Source organism: Ceratotherium simum, chromosome 4 (assembly GCF_057802395.1).
Source record: "Ceratotherium simum simum isolate JZ-2026a chromosome 4, ASM5780239v1, whole genome shotgun sequence".
NCBI lineage: Eukaryota > Metazoa > Chordata > Mammalia > Perissodactyla > Rhinocerotidae > Ceratotherium > Ceratotherium simum.
Window position 1 is genome coordinate 46217095 of NC_141903.1, and position 17339 is coordinate 46234433.

The window sequence follows — 17339 nt, forward strand, 5'->3', positions numbered from 1 at the left end:
AACTGCTCTTCAAATGACACCATTAAGGGAATAAAAATACGAATCATATACTAGGAGAAAATAACTACAAATCATATATTGATAAAGGATTAGTATCCAAAATATATAAAGAATCTCAAAACCAACGCAGCAACAAACCACAATAAACTCAAAAATAACCCTCAAAAAAAATGAGCAAATGATTTGAGTAGATACTTATAGCACATGATAAGATATCCAATATTTTTAGCCATTATAAAAGTGCAAATGAAACCTACCATGAGATACCACTACAACATAGTAAAACAGAAAAAAAAGACAGTACCAAGTGCCAGTGAGGATGCAGATGTGCGGAAGTGGAACAACTGGAATGCTCATCAGTTGGTTGAAATGCAAAACTGATACAGCCATTAGAAAACAGTTTGGCACTTGCTTATGAAGTTAAGCATGGACTTACCATTTGAGCCAGCAACTCCATACCTTGGCATTTACCCGAGTAATATGAAAACCTACGTTCACCCAAAAACCTCTATGCTAACACTCACAGCAACTGTAATTTTGGGAACAATCCAAATATCCCTCAACTAGGAAATGAAGAAACAAGCTGTGATATGTCTACACAATGGACTACTCAGCAACAAAAAGGAATGATCTAGTGATATACACAACATGGGTGACTCTCAAAAGCATTCTGCTAAGTGAAAGAAGCCAGATTCAGAAGAGTACACATCATATCATTTCAATTGTACAGCATTCTTAAAGAGGCAAAACTATAGGGATAGAAAACAGATCAGTGGTTGATAGGAGCTGAGGGCAGGGAGAGGAACTGACTACAAAGGGGCACAGGGCAGTTTTCTGATGTGATGGAACTGTTCTGTCTCATTTATGGTGGCGGTGGTTACGTGACTACTTGTATTTGTCAAAACTTGCAGAACTGTACACTAAAAACACATGAATTTTATTTTATTTATTTAGTTTTGCTGAGGAAGATTCACCCAAGCTAACATCTGTGCCAATCTTCCTCTACTTTGTATGTGTGTCGCCGCCACAGCGTGGCTGCCGACAAGTGGTGTAGGTCCGCACCTAGGAACTGAACCCGGGCCACCAAAGCGGAGCGTGCTCAACTTAACCACTCAGCCATGGGGCTAGCCCCTCAGGAACTTCATTTCATCTAAATTATATCTTAATAAAATATGAAAGGGGCTGGCCCTGCTGCTGAGCGGTTAAAGTTGTGCATGTTCCGCTTCGGCAGCCCGGGTTCGTGGGTTCAGATCCTGGGCACAGAGCTATACCACTTGTTAAGCCAGGCTGTGGGAGCAACCCACAAAATAGAGGAAGATTGGCACAGATATTAGCTCAAGGCTAATCTTCCTCAAACAGACAAAGAGGAAGATTGGCAACGGATGTTAGCTCAGAGCTAATCTTTCTCAAAAAACAAATCTGGAGAAACATACAATTAGTTTAATTAGTGGTTTTTTTTGTTTCTGGGGGTAGAAGTGTGAAGGTTTTTAAGTCTTTAATACTTAAGCTACTCAAACTTAATTTTTCACAATGTACATGTATTACTTTTACAATCAGAAAAAGTAACAGAAAGGAACAAACAGTGGAAGCTTGAAAAAATCACAGGTCTTGTTGGTTCGTATAGTATACTGATAGTATTACTGACAATTTTTTCTTCATTTTACTTAAGAAGTTTCAATATTATTCAATCATCAAAAGATTCAAGATTTCTACTAACAAAAAGCTTCAAGGAGTTGTTACCCACGAAACAAGAGGAAGATGAAAAATTTGAGTCCAGACATCTTTTATTTTCCTTGAATGAAATGATAAAATATACATAATATGAATCATCTATGTATTCTGTGGTATTTGTAGCAATGTTATAAAATAAAGGTTTTGTTGATATATTGATTAAAAGGTGATAAAAAAACATAATAAACTTATAATGAGAAAAAAAAACTATTTAGCAATTACTGTTCAGAGTTCATCTGGTATGATTAGCAAATACACCAGAATGCTTTATTTGTTGGAGCAGTAAACCACCTATTTCTGTACACTCACTAAATAGTTTATCCAGTGCCACCTTGTGTAAAACTCTGAGGAACAACTTTGGGAATGCAATACAGTTACAATGGATCCAAATGGATCCAACATCCACTTTGGTTACTGTTCTAGAAAATACATTCTAATAACTTGGTTTACAAAAAACACAATAAGGAGTTTGCCTGTTAACATGTGGCAAATTTCCTCTATTCCTTTGCCATTATTAAGTCAAACAGGGAAAGGCAAAGTGACAAACATGGAATCTTCAGACCAGGATTGGGCACTGTATTATCATTGTGACTGATCACCTGAATAAGTCAAACTCTAAGAGCAAAGACATATAGCCCTAATTCTGCAGCAGACAATTTTGGGAACCAAGTTAAAGTATTTTTAATTATTAAAGACTGACAAAATTGAAAGGTCACTAAATGAGTCAAAGAGAAAACCCAAGTAAAAAATTATTTACAATTACTTGCCAGATTCACAGCTGAGTTACTTGTGGTATATAATTAGTGCTTTACTGAAAACACAATGTTATGTTTAGGTCTAATAAAACCTCATAAGACAAGTGTTATAGAACTGCTTTTTACAGCTTTTTCAAACATTTCACTGATCTGAAAACCTACGATTTGAAAGAAATTAGTAATAAAAGGGAAGAACCAGGAAGCTGAGTTCTAACTTACAACTCCTTGCTTGGTGATGATAGAAATTAACCAAGCTACATAACGGCCTAAACAAAAAATTTAACAATCAATGATAATCTGATTTTACCAACACAGAAAGCATTTTCTGTCATAACACGTGACAATATTAGTTTTTCCTCACTTCCAATGTTTGGCTTTACCTACATACAAAAGGAAGGAGGTCAATTATTTCAGAGAAAGAAAAAAGAAATGAGTATACAAAGGTAATTCTGACATATTGCAGACATTTAAAAAAGATTCAGCCGTAGAATCTATATAAAATCTCATTGAAAAAAAATGAGTATAATTGTTTCATTGTTGCGCTCATCATCCATACAAATTATAAACGTGACTATCAGCAATGCTGCATGAAATCAGATAATGTATGTCAAGACCATGGTATCATGCCTAGCAGTCAGATCTCAAAAAATAATTGCCACCTGATCTGAACATAGTAGGATCTTGTGTGACTTCCATTGTTACAAACCTGGTGCCTGTCACAAAGTGCTCAACAAGGATCTGTTGATTGACTGAAATACAAGTAATATAAAAGTTCGTTTTAGTCACGGAATAAGCAGGTTTATATCGATTTTAGATTTTCATAACTACCTGTCTGGAATTTGATGTAATCTAGGTTTTTATTTGAAAGTGTACTGACTTCTACTTTTAACTTAATGCTCCACGACAAAAAGTACTTGAGGAATTTTTCCCTTCTGTTGCTCCATTCATATAATACAATATGATTCAAAAACCAGAATTTACGTGTTCATCTTATAAAAGGCTGTCTGTGGCTGAGTCCATCCTCACAGATTAATTATTTGTGATTAATTATTTGAGGATAGAAGAACTCTGTTCTGTGAAATCCAGGAATTTCACAGCAGATCTAAGTGAAACTGGCTGCTGGTTAGCACCTCTAAGTTGCAGAACTTGTTGCACGTGGTCCAAATAAATTCTGTAAAGTCCAAGCTCACAAGAGCACTGATAGGATGTACAGAACAGGAAAGAGCTCTGGGCTCCTCCCAGGCTACAAGAATCTGTAAAGCATGACTGCGTCTGTCAGGGCAGAGACGATGCCAGAGATGAAGGTAAAGGGGTAACTCCATCAGGTACTCAGCACCGCTGTTCTTACTCTGTGGAGGAAGAGGACTGAGAGGATGATTCTCTAACCTGCTGCTAGCTTTCAATACATCACCAAAATGTAGCCCAGCCTGAAACTCAGCATCTTTCATTTTTTAAGTTTTGACTCTTTTTTTTTTCCAGAAACTCTGAATGTTTCCATATTATTTTTATCCTAGACTTCACAACTGGACGTCATTACATTTGTTTACAAGTTGTCAGTTAATTAATATTAAAAAAACAACTACACTTTTCTAGATTGGTATCTGTTTAATCTCTAAAAAGTACTGTTAAAGCCAATGTTATGGTTACTGAGTAATATTAAATCTCTCCTATGGCAAAAAGCACACAGCACTAGGAAAAGTACACATTTCACACACTTCCACAGAGCCAAAAACATATACCTTAGAAAATGAGCCTACAACATTAATCAATATTAATAAGATATAAATGTTATAATTTAGTCAAGAATCAAGATTAATAAATTAAATACCTCAAAATAATTCTTTATATTAATAAGATAACTACGCAAGTTTAAAAGGGGGCTCTTCAAATTGAAATTACTAAACAGAGCAACCATAGCTTTTAAGCAATACTTTGGGTAAAATATTTTCTTATTAATTCCTTTAATAATCAGCTTTCAGTCCACAGGAAATTAAGATGGGTCTCCAGACATCACTACCGCCATAGTATCCCTCCATTTCCCCTATCTAAGCCTTTGGCACCCTGACCCTCCAGACAGTTCTAGCTCTATTACTCTCCTCTCTATGTAGCCCTTTCAAAGGAGGCAGTCAAAATCAAGTCCTCAGTGGTTGGGCTAGAGGAGATCCAATCCAGGCACTCTGGGTCCCACCCTACTAAAAGATAAAGTAATTTACTGTTAAGAATGACAGACTCAGACCCTACAAATTGAGTCTTTTAAAGTTTGTTTCAAACCATAACTCCTTCTCTCTTTTGCTCCTTGGAAAATTTTGTTGAATAAGAAAGATTCCTTGTTTCAGAGAGATTCCCAGTCTGGCATTTGCTGTCATCATCCTATAGTGCCATTTACTAAGTTCCTCTCTCCCCTGCATATTCAAGAAAATGCTTCCTGGAGCCACAGGCATGATGCCATTCAGATTCAATTTGCTGGGAAACAATACTTCCCAGGTATTCTTCTTAAGTAAAGGGTTTACAAAGTTGGAATATTGTCATTTTCTTTCCTTCTTCACTTATTATGAAGAATAATCACCTAAAGAAAAAAGTGTCATCAATTTCTTGGTTACAATGAGTTCAGGTAAGGAAACTGTCAATCAGGAAAGCTTGATTCAACACTAGATTCTTTCCCTTTATTTATCAATTTTCATAATAAGTTAGTTCTCTAGCATTCGGGAAAGATGAAAAATGAGATTTTTTTGTGGTGTCTGTGCACTTATGAATTTTATCATATATTATGTTTTCATTCAAATCAGATATTATTAGTCGTAGTAGTATTGCTGTTCAAACTATCCAGACTTAAGTCAACATTAGGTTCTTCAAGTTGGCTCCTGGGTCCTTTGACATGAAACTAGTAGCCTTTGTTATCTTCTTTACTTTCGTATGTGAAAAGATACCTAGGCTTCTCTAGAACATTTCCTGCCCAGATCTGGAATCCATCATTTCTCCAAGGTTCCCTGGTTCCTTTGAATGGAAATATACAATGTGGGCACTAGGGGTGCTTGTTGCCACTGGGTCGGTCATTTGTTACAGGTGACTTTTGTGGACAGAGCTAAGAAATATGTACTTTTGGGATAAAATATATGAATCATAGTGAGACTTTCCATTTAGAATTGTGAATACAGGGTGCAATGTAATCTCACCAGTTTCATATCTCTATCTACTTTCTCCCATGTAGAAAATACTATTCTTTCAGGAAACCAAAATAAATCCTATTAGGAGTCTCTAAGTCCACAAAGCAGACAGAGGAGACAGAAGAGGCTTAGATTCATTGAAAGAATCTCCAGGAAACCTTTACTGTCGATGATGCAGCTCATTTATATTTTATAAAGCATCAGCCAGGTTTCCAAAGTCACCAACTGACAAGTGAAAAATGAGTGCCTTTTAGCAAAGCGTCAAATTATTTGGTCAATTCTTTAAATTAAAGACTTTCTCTTTTTCCTTCTATAGGTTTCATTATTTCAGGGAATGTATTTACTTTCTCATTTATGAATATTTAATAGGAGAAGAATTCCAAATTGTATAATCCAATGGTTTTTTTTCCTATAGTTTCTTCCTTTGTCAACTATCATCTTGAGGGAACTCAGGCAAAACTGCAACATACGGTAATTTGTTGGGACACATCTTCACGCTCTCTATATTCTCATACTTCCTTAGTATCCCAGCACACAAGACTAGACACCAAGTCTCTGAGGTAGATGTATTTGTGAATATATATGAAAACTACTGAATTGAATTGAAAGATGAAATGGCTTTTTAGTCACAATGCAGGCAAATCAATACTTCCCGTAAGTTTGAATTCACATGGAGAACAGTATGGGGTTCATATTGCCAGGGGCTTCATGCCCCATTCCCCTTGAGGCTCACAACCTAGACTTGAAGAGCTGAAGATACGGAGAAATTTTTTGATGATTTGTGGATCCCCTCAAATACCTAAAATCCCAGCCCATTTCTCCTTCCGCTTTCATTCCCCAATAGTAGCAGAAAGAAATGAAGCATGGGGCACCCAGTCCACAAGAAGCCAAAAAGAATCTCTCAGTATTGTTTGATTAACTCTGTTGGACATATCCACATCTTATACCCCAATATAGCTCAATCTACATGTAGATTCATGTACACATAAAACTTCAGCAGTGACGCATGCTCAGCATAGTCATAGTCACGCTGATGTGAACTACCAGCTTGTCCCAGAGCCATAGTGCTTCGGCTCCTCTGCTACATAAGAAATACAAAGACGATGGGGAAATGTGAAAAGCTCAATCTGGTTCTCTCTCTCTTTCTCCAAATACCTGATGCAGATAAAGCAGAAACTGTGTACATATAATATCAAATACCCATCTGCAGAATAGTTGAGGCAGATGGAACAGGCTGATTCTCTCCTCAGTTGATCTGCCATGATGACTTTACAGGAGCTGGGATACATTCTCTCTCCTTTTTCTAGGGACCTTCTCCTCACTCCAGCTGAATGATGAGCTTAGGTGTGGAGAATGGAATTCTCTTCTTGTTCTCAGGGGTCTGAAGGCCATGCTCCTGGCCTCCTGGGTGTTCTTCCCAGGGAGGGTAAAATCTCACAAGGCAGATCTTGTGGACTCCAAGAAAGAGGCCTCAGAGCACCCAGAGCAGAGAGCTCGAGTTGAGAGTATGGATTCAGAGTCCCAGGTGTAACTCACACAAGCTATTAAATCATGGGGAAAGAACTCGAAGTTTCCCTCAATGGGGAGGAATGAGGTTACACCTATACAATACTGACCAAATGCAGGATACATGCTAATAATCCAAGAGCTGAAGCCTGTGGGGAGGTAATAAAGGGCAGCCTGGTGGAGAAGAAACCCAGTTAGAAGCTCCATTCTTGCTACTAAATACACTGAACACCATAAATAATTTAAAGCGTACATGTTTGTGTATGGGTCAATATCAAATTTTACAATATTCAAATGTACTAGTTTGAAAGTGCTTAGTAGCAACTTTCTTGCCTATGCAGACCTGATATGTTGTTTTTTTAAGGCAAAAAATAATTAGAAGATTTAAATCTCAATTTACTTAGTAAAAGTAATCCGATGACAATGACGTGAAAAGACTGAATTTACCTCCTCGTACAAATCCATTAGTAGCTATTGCTGAAGTAGACAATCCTGTGATAGTTGTCACAACAGTGGCCATTGTTATTACAAGGACCGAAAGACCTTCAGGGAAAAAGAAAAGAGACTGAGAATACTTATACTCTTATTTAAACATGTCATATCTAGAACTGGTTAGTCTGAGTATAATGAATTTACATTATAACTTATAAATTACCTTATTTTTACTTATTTATTTTTTGGGTGAGGAAGACTGGCCCTGAGCTAACATCCCTTGCCAATCTTCCTCTTTTTGCTGAGGAAGATTAGCCCTGAGCTAACATCCGTGCCCATCTTCCTCTATTTTGTATGTGGGAGACCATCTCTGCATGGCTTGATGAGCAGTGCGTAAGTCCATGCCTGGGATTCGAACCTGTGAACCCCAGGCTGCTGAGGTGGAGCATGCAAACTTAACCACTATGCCAGCAGGCTGGCCCCCATAAATTACCTTATTTTTATCCCATTTTAGAAAAATCAAATCAGAATTATGAAAAAAGTAACATTAAAACAACAATCTGATACAAAGGAGAATACAGGTTAGAATGATTCCATTTACTTGAATTTTATGAGATTCAGAGCCTAGATACACACACAGCACTTTGCTTATTCATTCTCAAGTGAATCAAGCAGTATCTTATTTCACTTACCTATTCCAGCTTGACCCACAATCCATGACAATCTAATGAAGAGCATCACACCCCAAATATTTAACATACAACGTACCTAGGAAAGAAAAAGAGGTCGTCATAGATGAAGAAAAGTGATCAAATATAATACAGCAGTAAATACTAAACTAGCCAAAAGTAGGATAACATACGTTTAAAACTACAGAAAGTTGTATTAAATCTAACTCTTATCCCATCGTTTTCTTTAAGTTTTTTTAAAGAGCTTAATGAGATCTTACATGTGAGCTAAGTATAATGTAATATATGACTATACGTACATATACACATATACACACACACCTCCATAATTATCTGAAGCACCAGAAGCAATGGAACAAGAAAGGTACAAGAAATATTTTAAGACTTCGGTCCTAAAAAACGTAGTTCATGTTCCCCTTTATCAATAGAAGTAAGTTTAATTTTTGCTTATAATTTTATAACATCCTGATTTCATGATTTCTACAACAGCTTTAAGTATTACATAATATTTGTCAACACGAAATGACAGTTGTTCACACATCTTTCAAAAATATAAACTATCTGTGAGACATTTTCCCCAATTTATTTTTATTTGTTATGCTCACACATAGAACATAGTTTTCTAAAACACTAAAATCTAAGAATAGGCAAACAATACTACCGAGCTTCTCATTTACTCTATTGCTTAGGCAATAAAATTACTACTAGAACTGGGATTTTCCCTCTACTTCTCCCCAAAATGTCAATACAACTTCAATACAACTTCAAAATCCCAATAAGAGGTCATTTTACCCCGTCTGCTCTAGTCAGATCCTTCGTGCCTGTTCAAAGACAGAAAAACAGAAGTAAATCTGAACTTGAATCACTTCAATCTGTCTACTGAAGTGATCAACACTTAAGAAAAGGATTTCTCCTTTATTCTGTTGTCTGTTAACTTCTATACATTTCTCTTCAAAAGGTAATGAGGCAGCGAGGAAGGACGCAGGCATATTTCAGCTCTACTGCCTGCCCGACTTGCTTGATTCCGATGCTCCCATCAATTTAATAGGTTCATTCTTAATTGTGAAATGTGTGAGATTCACAAGAGGTAATAAAGTACAATTTAGAGGTAATCAAGTATAATCTGATTAAATTAATAAATATGTCATATTTCCTTTTCTGAATTTAATAGCCACAAGGAAAGGAGGTACAAATTAATTTGTTCTTCTACAACACTCAGATAAAAGTTTATAAAAAGAGAAAGAAGAGTTCTCTTGAGAATTAATGAGAATATTAGAAAGATTTTATAGTAAATATCAATGCAATAACTCTAAAATTAAGTCTATAGGTACATACTAATACACCCTTGATCCAGCCAAACTTCACAACTCCTTTGCTTTCCGCTGTATATATGACCACAGCATCTCTGGTTGGAGTACTTTCTTCCCCATTTGCAAAGCCATCCTCAAAAGGTTCCTGGTTTTAAAAGGAAATATGAATTATGCTTAAGAATTATTTTAAATTTAAAAGCACCTGATAAAAACAAACATCACTAAATACGCTTAACCACGTTTAAGAGGACATAGATTTCCAGGAATCAAGAGTTTCTAATATTTTACCTCAGGAAAATGTAAAGCAATAAAGTAGAAGAAAAGCTTAACTATTCAGAGCTCTAAAAATTTAAAATCTTATCATGACAGTAAACCCATTTTAATAATTTCAAATTTTAATTACACTTTGGTGGTGTCTGGAGAACACAATGACTACTGTTTGCTAAGTATAGACCAGCTAGGTCAGTCAATTCAGACCTTGTCTCTCCAGCCACATCTTCACATTGCCTAGCTGCCATCTTTCCTACATAGGAAATTTCAACGTTAACAATTTAAAACTTCTCTTCATCACCGATGAACAGTTTTCCCTTTATAGTTCATGACAGTAGGATTCCCATGGATCCCAAGATTCACTCGTAACTCCTCCCTTTTTCTCACTCCTTATCTGCATTCATTCAGTCACTCAGTGCTCTTCATTCTTTCCTTTGTAATTTTTCTCAGATTCAGACATGAATTGGTTGACTCAACACATTTTCACAACTAGTGTTTCCTTCTGAGGTTTTTATGCTTCACCTCTGATTCAATAATTCTTCGTTTTTTGTTCTCTACCTTCTCTTTCTCTCTCTCTCCATGGTTCTCAATTTTTGTTTAGTCCCAACACACCCAAGGCACATGAAAAATTTCCAAACCAGTAACAGTGCCTTAAACAGGTCATGAAAGGTGGACGGAGGTGTTGAGAGACTAGATCTAGAATCACTTCCCTAACACTATCCCCACAGTTCTTCCTCTACCCATATCTCAATAGCAGGGAATAAAATACAGCTACATTTCAAACTTATTCTTTAAATGCAGAAGAGCCAACTAAATTAATTATCATTTAATCTTGAAAGCTGTGATCTAGATTTCCTACAGTACTTTTTAGAAAACCATTTTCAGTGGTTCTACTATTTCATAGAAATGTGCTATAGCAAGTTCTGTGCTACCACAAAGCAAAATCTATGTAATAATCCAAACTTCCCTTTTTTCCTTGACTAATATCTACTAACCAAGTAGACTCATTTAATGTGAATTAATGCATTATTGCTATATGGTTTTCCAATGTGCTATCAAGCCAGATTAGCTCTTAGATTCTTTATTTATATAACTTAACTATTGCTAATTCTTACATTTTTAAGCAACAGAAGAAACATTATAAGATGCAATAATTTAAGTATACTTTTTTGAAAATTACTTAGGTTTTTAATATTAAGAGAAAAATAATCAAATTTTAAACTAATCCCCATGTTTGCATTAATACACAGCTATAACTTCAACTACATGAAATACATGGAAAATAAGTCATTATAAGATCACTAAGAACTTAAAAGTGAACTTTAATGTTAACCACTTCTGATAGTTCACCAATTTTTTAAACAGATCCTAGGAGAAATAAATTATAATAATTTCCCATAGAACACACAGTTTCATAACTACTGTCTACGGTACCAGTGACTACTGTATTATACTATAAGAGGATACCAAAGGCTCATAGTATATAGAACTGCTCCCATAAAAAAAATTTTTTTAATTATCCCAATCTGCTATACTTTTAACAGCTTTATTGAGCTATAATTCACATACCACACAACCCACCCATTTAAAGTACACAAGTCAATGATTTTTAGTATACTCACAAAGTTGTACAATTATCACCACAATCAATTTTAGAACATTATTATCATCCTCCAAAAAGCTCCATGCCCATTAGCAGTCACTCCCTATTTCCCCTTTCCTCCAGCTCCTGGCAATCACTTATTGACTTGCTGTCTCTATTGATTTGCTATTCTGACATTTATATAAATGAAATAATGGAATCATACAATATGTGGCCTTTATGTGTGGCTTCTTTTACTTAGCATAACGTTTTCAAGTTCATCTATGTTATAGTATGTATCAGTACTTCACTCCTTTTTATGATCAAATAATATTCCATCGTATGGATACACCACATTTTGTTTATCCATTCATCAGTTAAGGATTTGGCCTGATTCCACATTTTGGCTATTATGAATAATGCTGCTGTGAAGATTTGTGTACAAGTTTTCGTGTGGACATATGTTTTCATTTATCTTGGGTATACACCTGGGAGTAGAACTGCTAGGTCATGAAATACTTTTTGAAGTGACTACTTCTGGTCATTTTCTCTTTTTTTGTATCAGACTGCAGACTGTCACTCTTCATTTCAGTCAATGTGTCTGCCTATTGTTATCCCTCTTCCTCACTTAGAATCTGGTATAAACATGTAAAACAGTAACCATTAAACTTGTTAGAAATATGTATAAATAGAAAAAAAAATGTTACCAGGGGCCTGTGTAGCAGAATCACAAAAGCAACCCACTTTGGCTTTACTTCCAGGGTTAGATGTGTTCTAGACACTAGAGTGTCAATGACGATCACAAATTAAAAAAATGACTCCTCATAGGGATGGACGACTCAACTGTTCAATTACTCAAAGCCAGAACAAAGAGTTTGCCAGTTAATTCAATGAAATTTAAAGTAGACATAAGTTCCGCAGTTTTCACTCGAGGATATTTAGTTCTCTTCAGTTTTTGTGAAAGAAAACTTTAAAATATTATATAACCTCCAAGTATTACAAGAAAATATAATGTCTCTAATATACACAGAAAGATACTTCTCTTCCTATCTCTATCAAGAGAAAACTAAAGATGTATGTACTTAATAGGCTACTTTTTCCAAGGCTGAGTATTGATGTGGGTGTCTTTTTAACAGTGCAAAAGCTTGCAGGCATCTTAAAGTTTTTGCTGTGGGTGTTTATCAGAATTCCACCTCAAAGTTCAAGATCTAGCAATAATATGGCAGTTTCCACTATACTATGAACAATCATATTCAAAAAACAAAGTAAGATTTTCCAGTGTGTATGAAGTAGTACTTTAAAATAAAGATAGGTCCACATAAAATGAAAACTTATCTTCCTTATCATGTTCTGATAGCTCTACTTAAAAAATGTGCTATTAATCCGTAAAATATAATTCAAAAATTAAAATTCAATCAATAGATTTAAATATAATGAAATTGGGTTTATAATTGTAGTAATTTCCTCAAATAACAGAAAACCAAAGTAAAATACATATATTTTGTTTCTTTAAATATGTTAGCTTCAGAGAAAGAAGGAAATTGTTAGGTATGGCACTTTGTCTACATACAAAAAAATTGTATAAAAATCTTATAATCAGAAAACTTTCACATATACAATTATTAACTATAAATTATGCTAATACAGAGGCACATAAAACCTTCAATTTACTTCCCATTTTCACAGAAATGATGGGTTTGTGTTTTTTACTGTTTTTCACATAATGGATAAAAGGTCAAAAATAACAAAATAAGTGATTTTATGGATAACACTATATTAAATGAGGTAGAACAAATTAATTTGGATTTATTTGGGGAATATTCTTTCAAAAAGTACCTTTGTGAATCTGAGTCTACCAAGCAGAGATTGAGGGTGAGGGTGAGGATACAATGGGGAAGAGAAGAGACCAACGAGACAATGTAAGACCCAGAGAGACAGACCCTCAGCAACTGGAAGGATTTCTTAGTGAAAGACATACAGTTACTAGTAAATTATGTCATCCTGAAAAGGAAATGATTAATTCAGCTGGACATGTTGAATTTGAGGAGCCACAAGACAATTAGGTAAAGAGTTCTATCAGGGAATTAAAAAATTCATAACTGGAACTTAGGAGAGGGGCCAGGGATAAAGAGCTAGTGGGTAAAGCTATGGAAACAGAATAAAAAGAGAAACTGACAGAAGACAGGAGTTGAACATTTTTCTGAGAAAATACAAAATACAAGAACGAAAGGTCTGGTCTCCACCATCATTATTTCTTTGCAGGGAGTAGAGAAAAGGAGAATTTTTACACTATGGATAATCTCTTCTCTCCCTTGTATATCCAAATTTCCACCTCAACTTCATCCTTTTTTCTCCTTTAATCATGGTTAACTTTTTACTGCCCACCACGCTCCCTACCCTAAAATGCCAAATACTATGATGAAATACTACAGCTCCTTCCTCAGTGCATGCCACCTTGGTTTCACCCTGCCACCACACCAAAACAGTTTCATTGAGACATCTGAAGACTTCTCCACTGCCAAACCTAGCGTACGTTTTTCAGTCCCTGTCTGACTGGACTTTTGAAACAGCATATGATACTCATGACCACTCCCTCTTTCTTGAAATACCACACTCTCTCTCAGCCTCTTCTACCCGGCAATTAAATGGTAAGAGTTCCTTCAACACTGGGTCCTACACCCACCCCCCTTATCTCACTCTATACTTGCTTTCTATGGTCATCTCACCAGACCTGTAGCTTTAAACACCATCTACATGTGATAAGTAATGGGATGGCCTCTGTTCATTTCCAGATCAGAGCTCCCCTTTTAATTTCAGCCCTGCATAAATATTGATGTTGCCACTTGGATATTTCTTATGTTTACTATTCTAATTCTTACCAAATGACAAAAACAAATTGTCAATGTGCTATAAAGAGCAACTTTCCTCCAAATCAAAAGGAAAGGGAAATAGCTTCTCTTTTTTGGACTAGTTTTTAATTGCTAAAGGTTTCAGTGAACACTTAACTTATTTAAAAAAAGGATTTGGGGGCCGGCCCGTTGGCAAAGTGGTTAAGTTTGCGTGCTCCGTTTCGGCACCCCAGGGTTCACAGGTTCAAATCCTGGGCGTGGACCTAAGCACCGCTTGTTAAGCCTTGTGTGGCAGCCTCCCACATACAAAAAATAGAGGAAGATGGGCACAGATGTTAGCTCAGGGTTAATCTTCCTCAGCAAAAAGAGGAGGACTGGCAACAGATGTTAGTTCAATCTTCTTCACCAAAAAACAAAGGATTTAACCAGAAAGATAGCAAGTTCTTAATATTTAAAATCCTTTATAATGTAAATGTATTTTATTTATTCCTCAATGCACGTGTCTCAAAAATTTACAGTGTTTTCAGTTTCCAATATCTGAAAATTAACTTGTCTTTTAATTCACCAATTTAAATTATCTTTTACATATCAAAGGTCATATTTCAATTCTGCTTGACCTAAGAGAAAACACTAGTTATAATATACTGACTTGGTTTAACAATGATTTCTCAGTAAAAAAATATTCTTATAAAATCAAGCTATTGTTTCTCCCCTAACACCAGAACTTTCTTCAGTATTTTAGAGACAACCTATGATGAAACCAGACTTCTTTTTAAAATAATGGAAATCAAGCTTTAGGAAAAAATACTTATCTAAGTTTTAAAAAAATTACAATTAAAAACCTTAACACTGCTTTAACTAGCTCTGTAACCTAGAGTACAGGATTGTCTTCTGTATACATCCTCATCAGTTCCCAAATGTGCACACCAATGCGCTTCTCATTGTTAAATGCTTTAAGTACACATCACATTAAAATATCATAGTTATTTCTCTTTCTTCAGACATCTCAGTTACTAAGTCCACAAAATTTTCGCCTCAAGTGTACAATGTAGCATAGATGGTCTTTGCCATGTCACTGAACAAGGATGTTAATATCCATGAAAGATGACTGCAGAGTGATTAGAATTTTTATGATCACGTTTTTTCTAAAGTTGATAAAGGTGTTTATCATTGTATAATGAAAAATTAAGATTGTGTAAATGGCGCAACTTCTGAATACAATTAAAATACTACTAAAACATATTTCTGTCAATGTTTATACCAATCCATCCATTTTTTTAGTACAAATTTACTGTTTTTACAGTTAAACTGGTAAATGCTTGGTAAAGTATCTTTGCTCAGCAATTCTAGACCATGGTAGGCAAAAGACAATAACCTACATTTTTTTTTTTTTTTTTTTTTTAGTTTGGGAGGTGGGGGAAATGTTTGGGTTACTCTGTTTTATTGGTGTTTTAAAGAACAATTGAGCAAACCTGTATCCAAGCGTCTCTTTAGGTCTAAGGCTGCCACAATATTGTTTTCAGGTAAACTTATTGATGCTCAAATATGGACACCCTTTGAAGACAGAAATGTTCCAATCGCTTAACTGTATTTAATATATTAAAAAGTCCAAAGTAACTTCTGATGTTCTTCTGTTATTTAAGACTCTGCACTTGTAAAACGCAGTTTCTGGGTATAAACCACAATCAAATCCTTCTACTCATTCATTAAAGAAATATTTATTAATCAATTTTATCAAGCACCATACTGTGTACTTTCCAGCCCTCCTAGAGATGATATTTTTATAGTAGAGTCTAGAGATGAAAGATAGGTCTTCTACCTTAAACCCGGGGCATTCTCCACTCTACCAAGTAGCCTCTATTAAATTAAATGCTTAACCCAGTCAAAAAAACATCTGGTGCCTTTTCAATAGTAACTTTCTTTTCAAGTCACAGCCTCTCTGTGACAATCAGTTTCCTAATCTGTAAAATGGAGATAAAAATCCCTGCCCACAAGTACCATCCCCGTGAAGTCTTGAGGCTTTTTATTTTTTTTATTTTTTATTTTTTTGTGAGGAAGATCAGCCCTGAGCTAACATCCATGCTAATCCTCTTCTTTTTGCTGGGGATGACCGGCTCTGAGCTAACATCTATTGCCAATCCTCCTCCTTTTTTTTCTCCCCCAAAGCCCCACTAGATAGTTGTATGTCATAGTTGCACATCCTTCTAGTTGCTGTATGTGGGACGCGGCCTCAGCATGGCCCGAGAAGTGGTGTGTCGGTGCCCACCCAGGATTCGAACCCGGGCCACCAGTAGCAGAACACGCACTTAACCGCTAAGCCACGGGGCCGGCCCCTTGAGGCTTTTTAAATAAAGATCAATTTGTATTAAGACATCCACATAAAGCAGCTGAGGCTTCTAGCTCTTGGCTATAAAGCCAACTGAGACAACTTGATTATAATACAGCAAATTTAAGTGCCAGTGCCATGTTAAAAATGGGCGAGGGTGGGGGCCGGCCGGGTGGCATAGCGGTTAAGTGCGCACGCTCTGCTGCGATGGCCTGGGGTTCCGATCCCAGGCGCGCACGGACCCACCGCTTGTCAAGCCATGCTGTGGCGGCATCCCATATAAAGTAGAGGAAGATGGGCACGGATGTTAGCTCAGGGCCAGTCTTCCTCAGCAAACAAAAGAGGAGGATTGGCATGGATGTTCTTCCTCACAAAAAGAAAAAAAAGAAAGAAACAAGAGAGTGTGGGCTCACTTGTAGTTATATGTTTCAAAAGAAATAGTAGGAAACTTTTTCCTAGGTGGCCTGGCTTTTCAATGCCTGGCCATTTTTCAACAAGAACAAGATGACACACTCAGTTGACCCTGTCAGAGCAAGGGCAGCAGGTCCCTGTGACTCCACATGTTCTCAGTGCCCAGTCAATGAATGCTGATCCTGTGGCATCTGTTGAGAAGCTTGGACCCATCACATTATGGGAGGACGAAAGTCCGTGCCAGTGACCATCCCTTGACAACTTTTGCAAGTTGATCCTGCTCCTTTTGTCCCTGCATCTCTGAAATATATATT

The 17339-nt window shown here is 36.2% G+C and overlaps 1 protein-coding gene across 1 annotated transcript in view; it reads right to left on the reverse strand.

The window, feature by feature from the left end:
• SLC12A2 (solute carrier family 12 member 2) overlaps positions 1 to 17339 on the reverse strand; it is a 107961-nt gene that overhangs the window by 71308 nt on the left and 19314 nt on the right. The window contains exons 2-4 of the mRNA XM_087429855.1: positions 9613 to 9732; positions 8281 to 8356; positions 7604 to 7699 (exon numbers count right to left, since the gene is read on the reverse strand). Coding sequence (XP_087285981.1) covers positions 7604 to 7699; positions 8281 to 8356; positions 9613 to 9732 — 292 coding nt within the window. The remainder of the gene's footprint in view (positions 1 to 7603; positions 7700 to 8280; positions 8357 to 9612; positions 9733 to 17339) is intronic.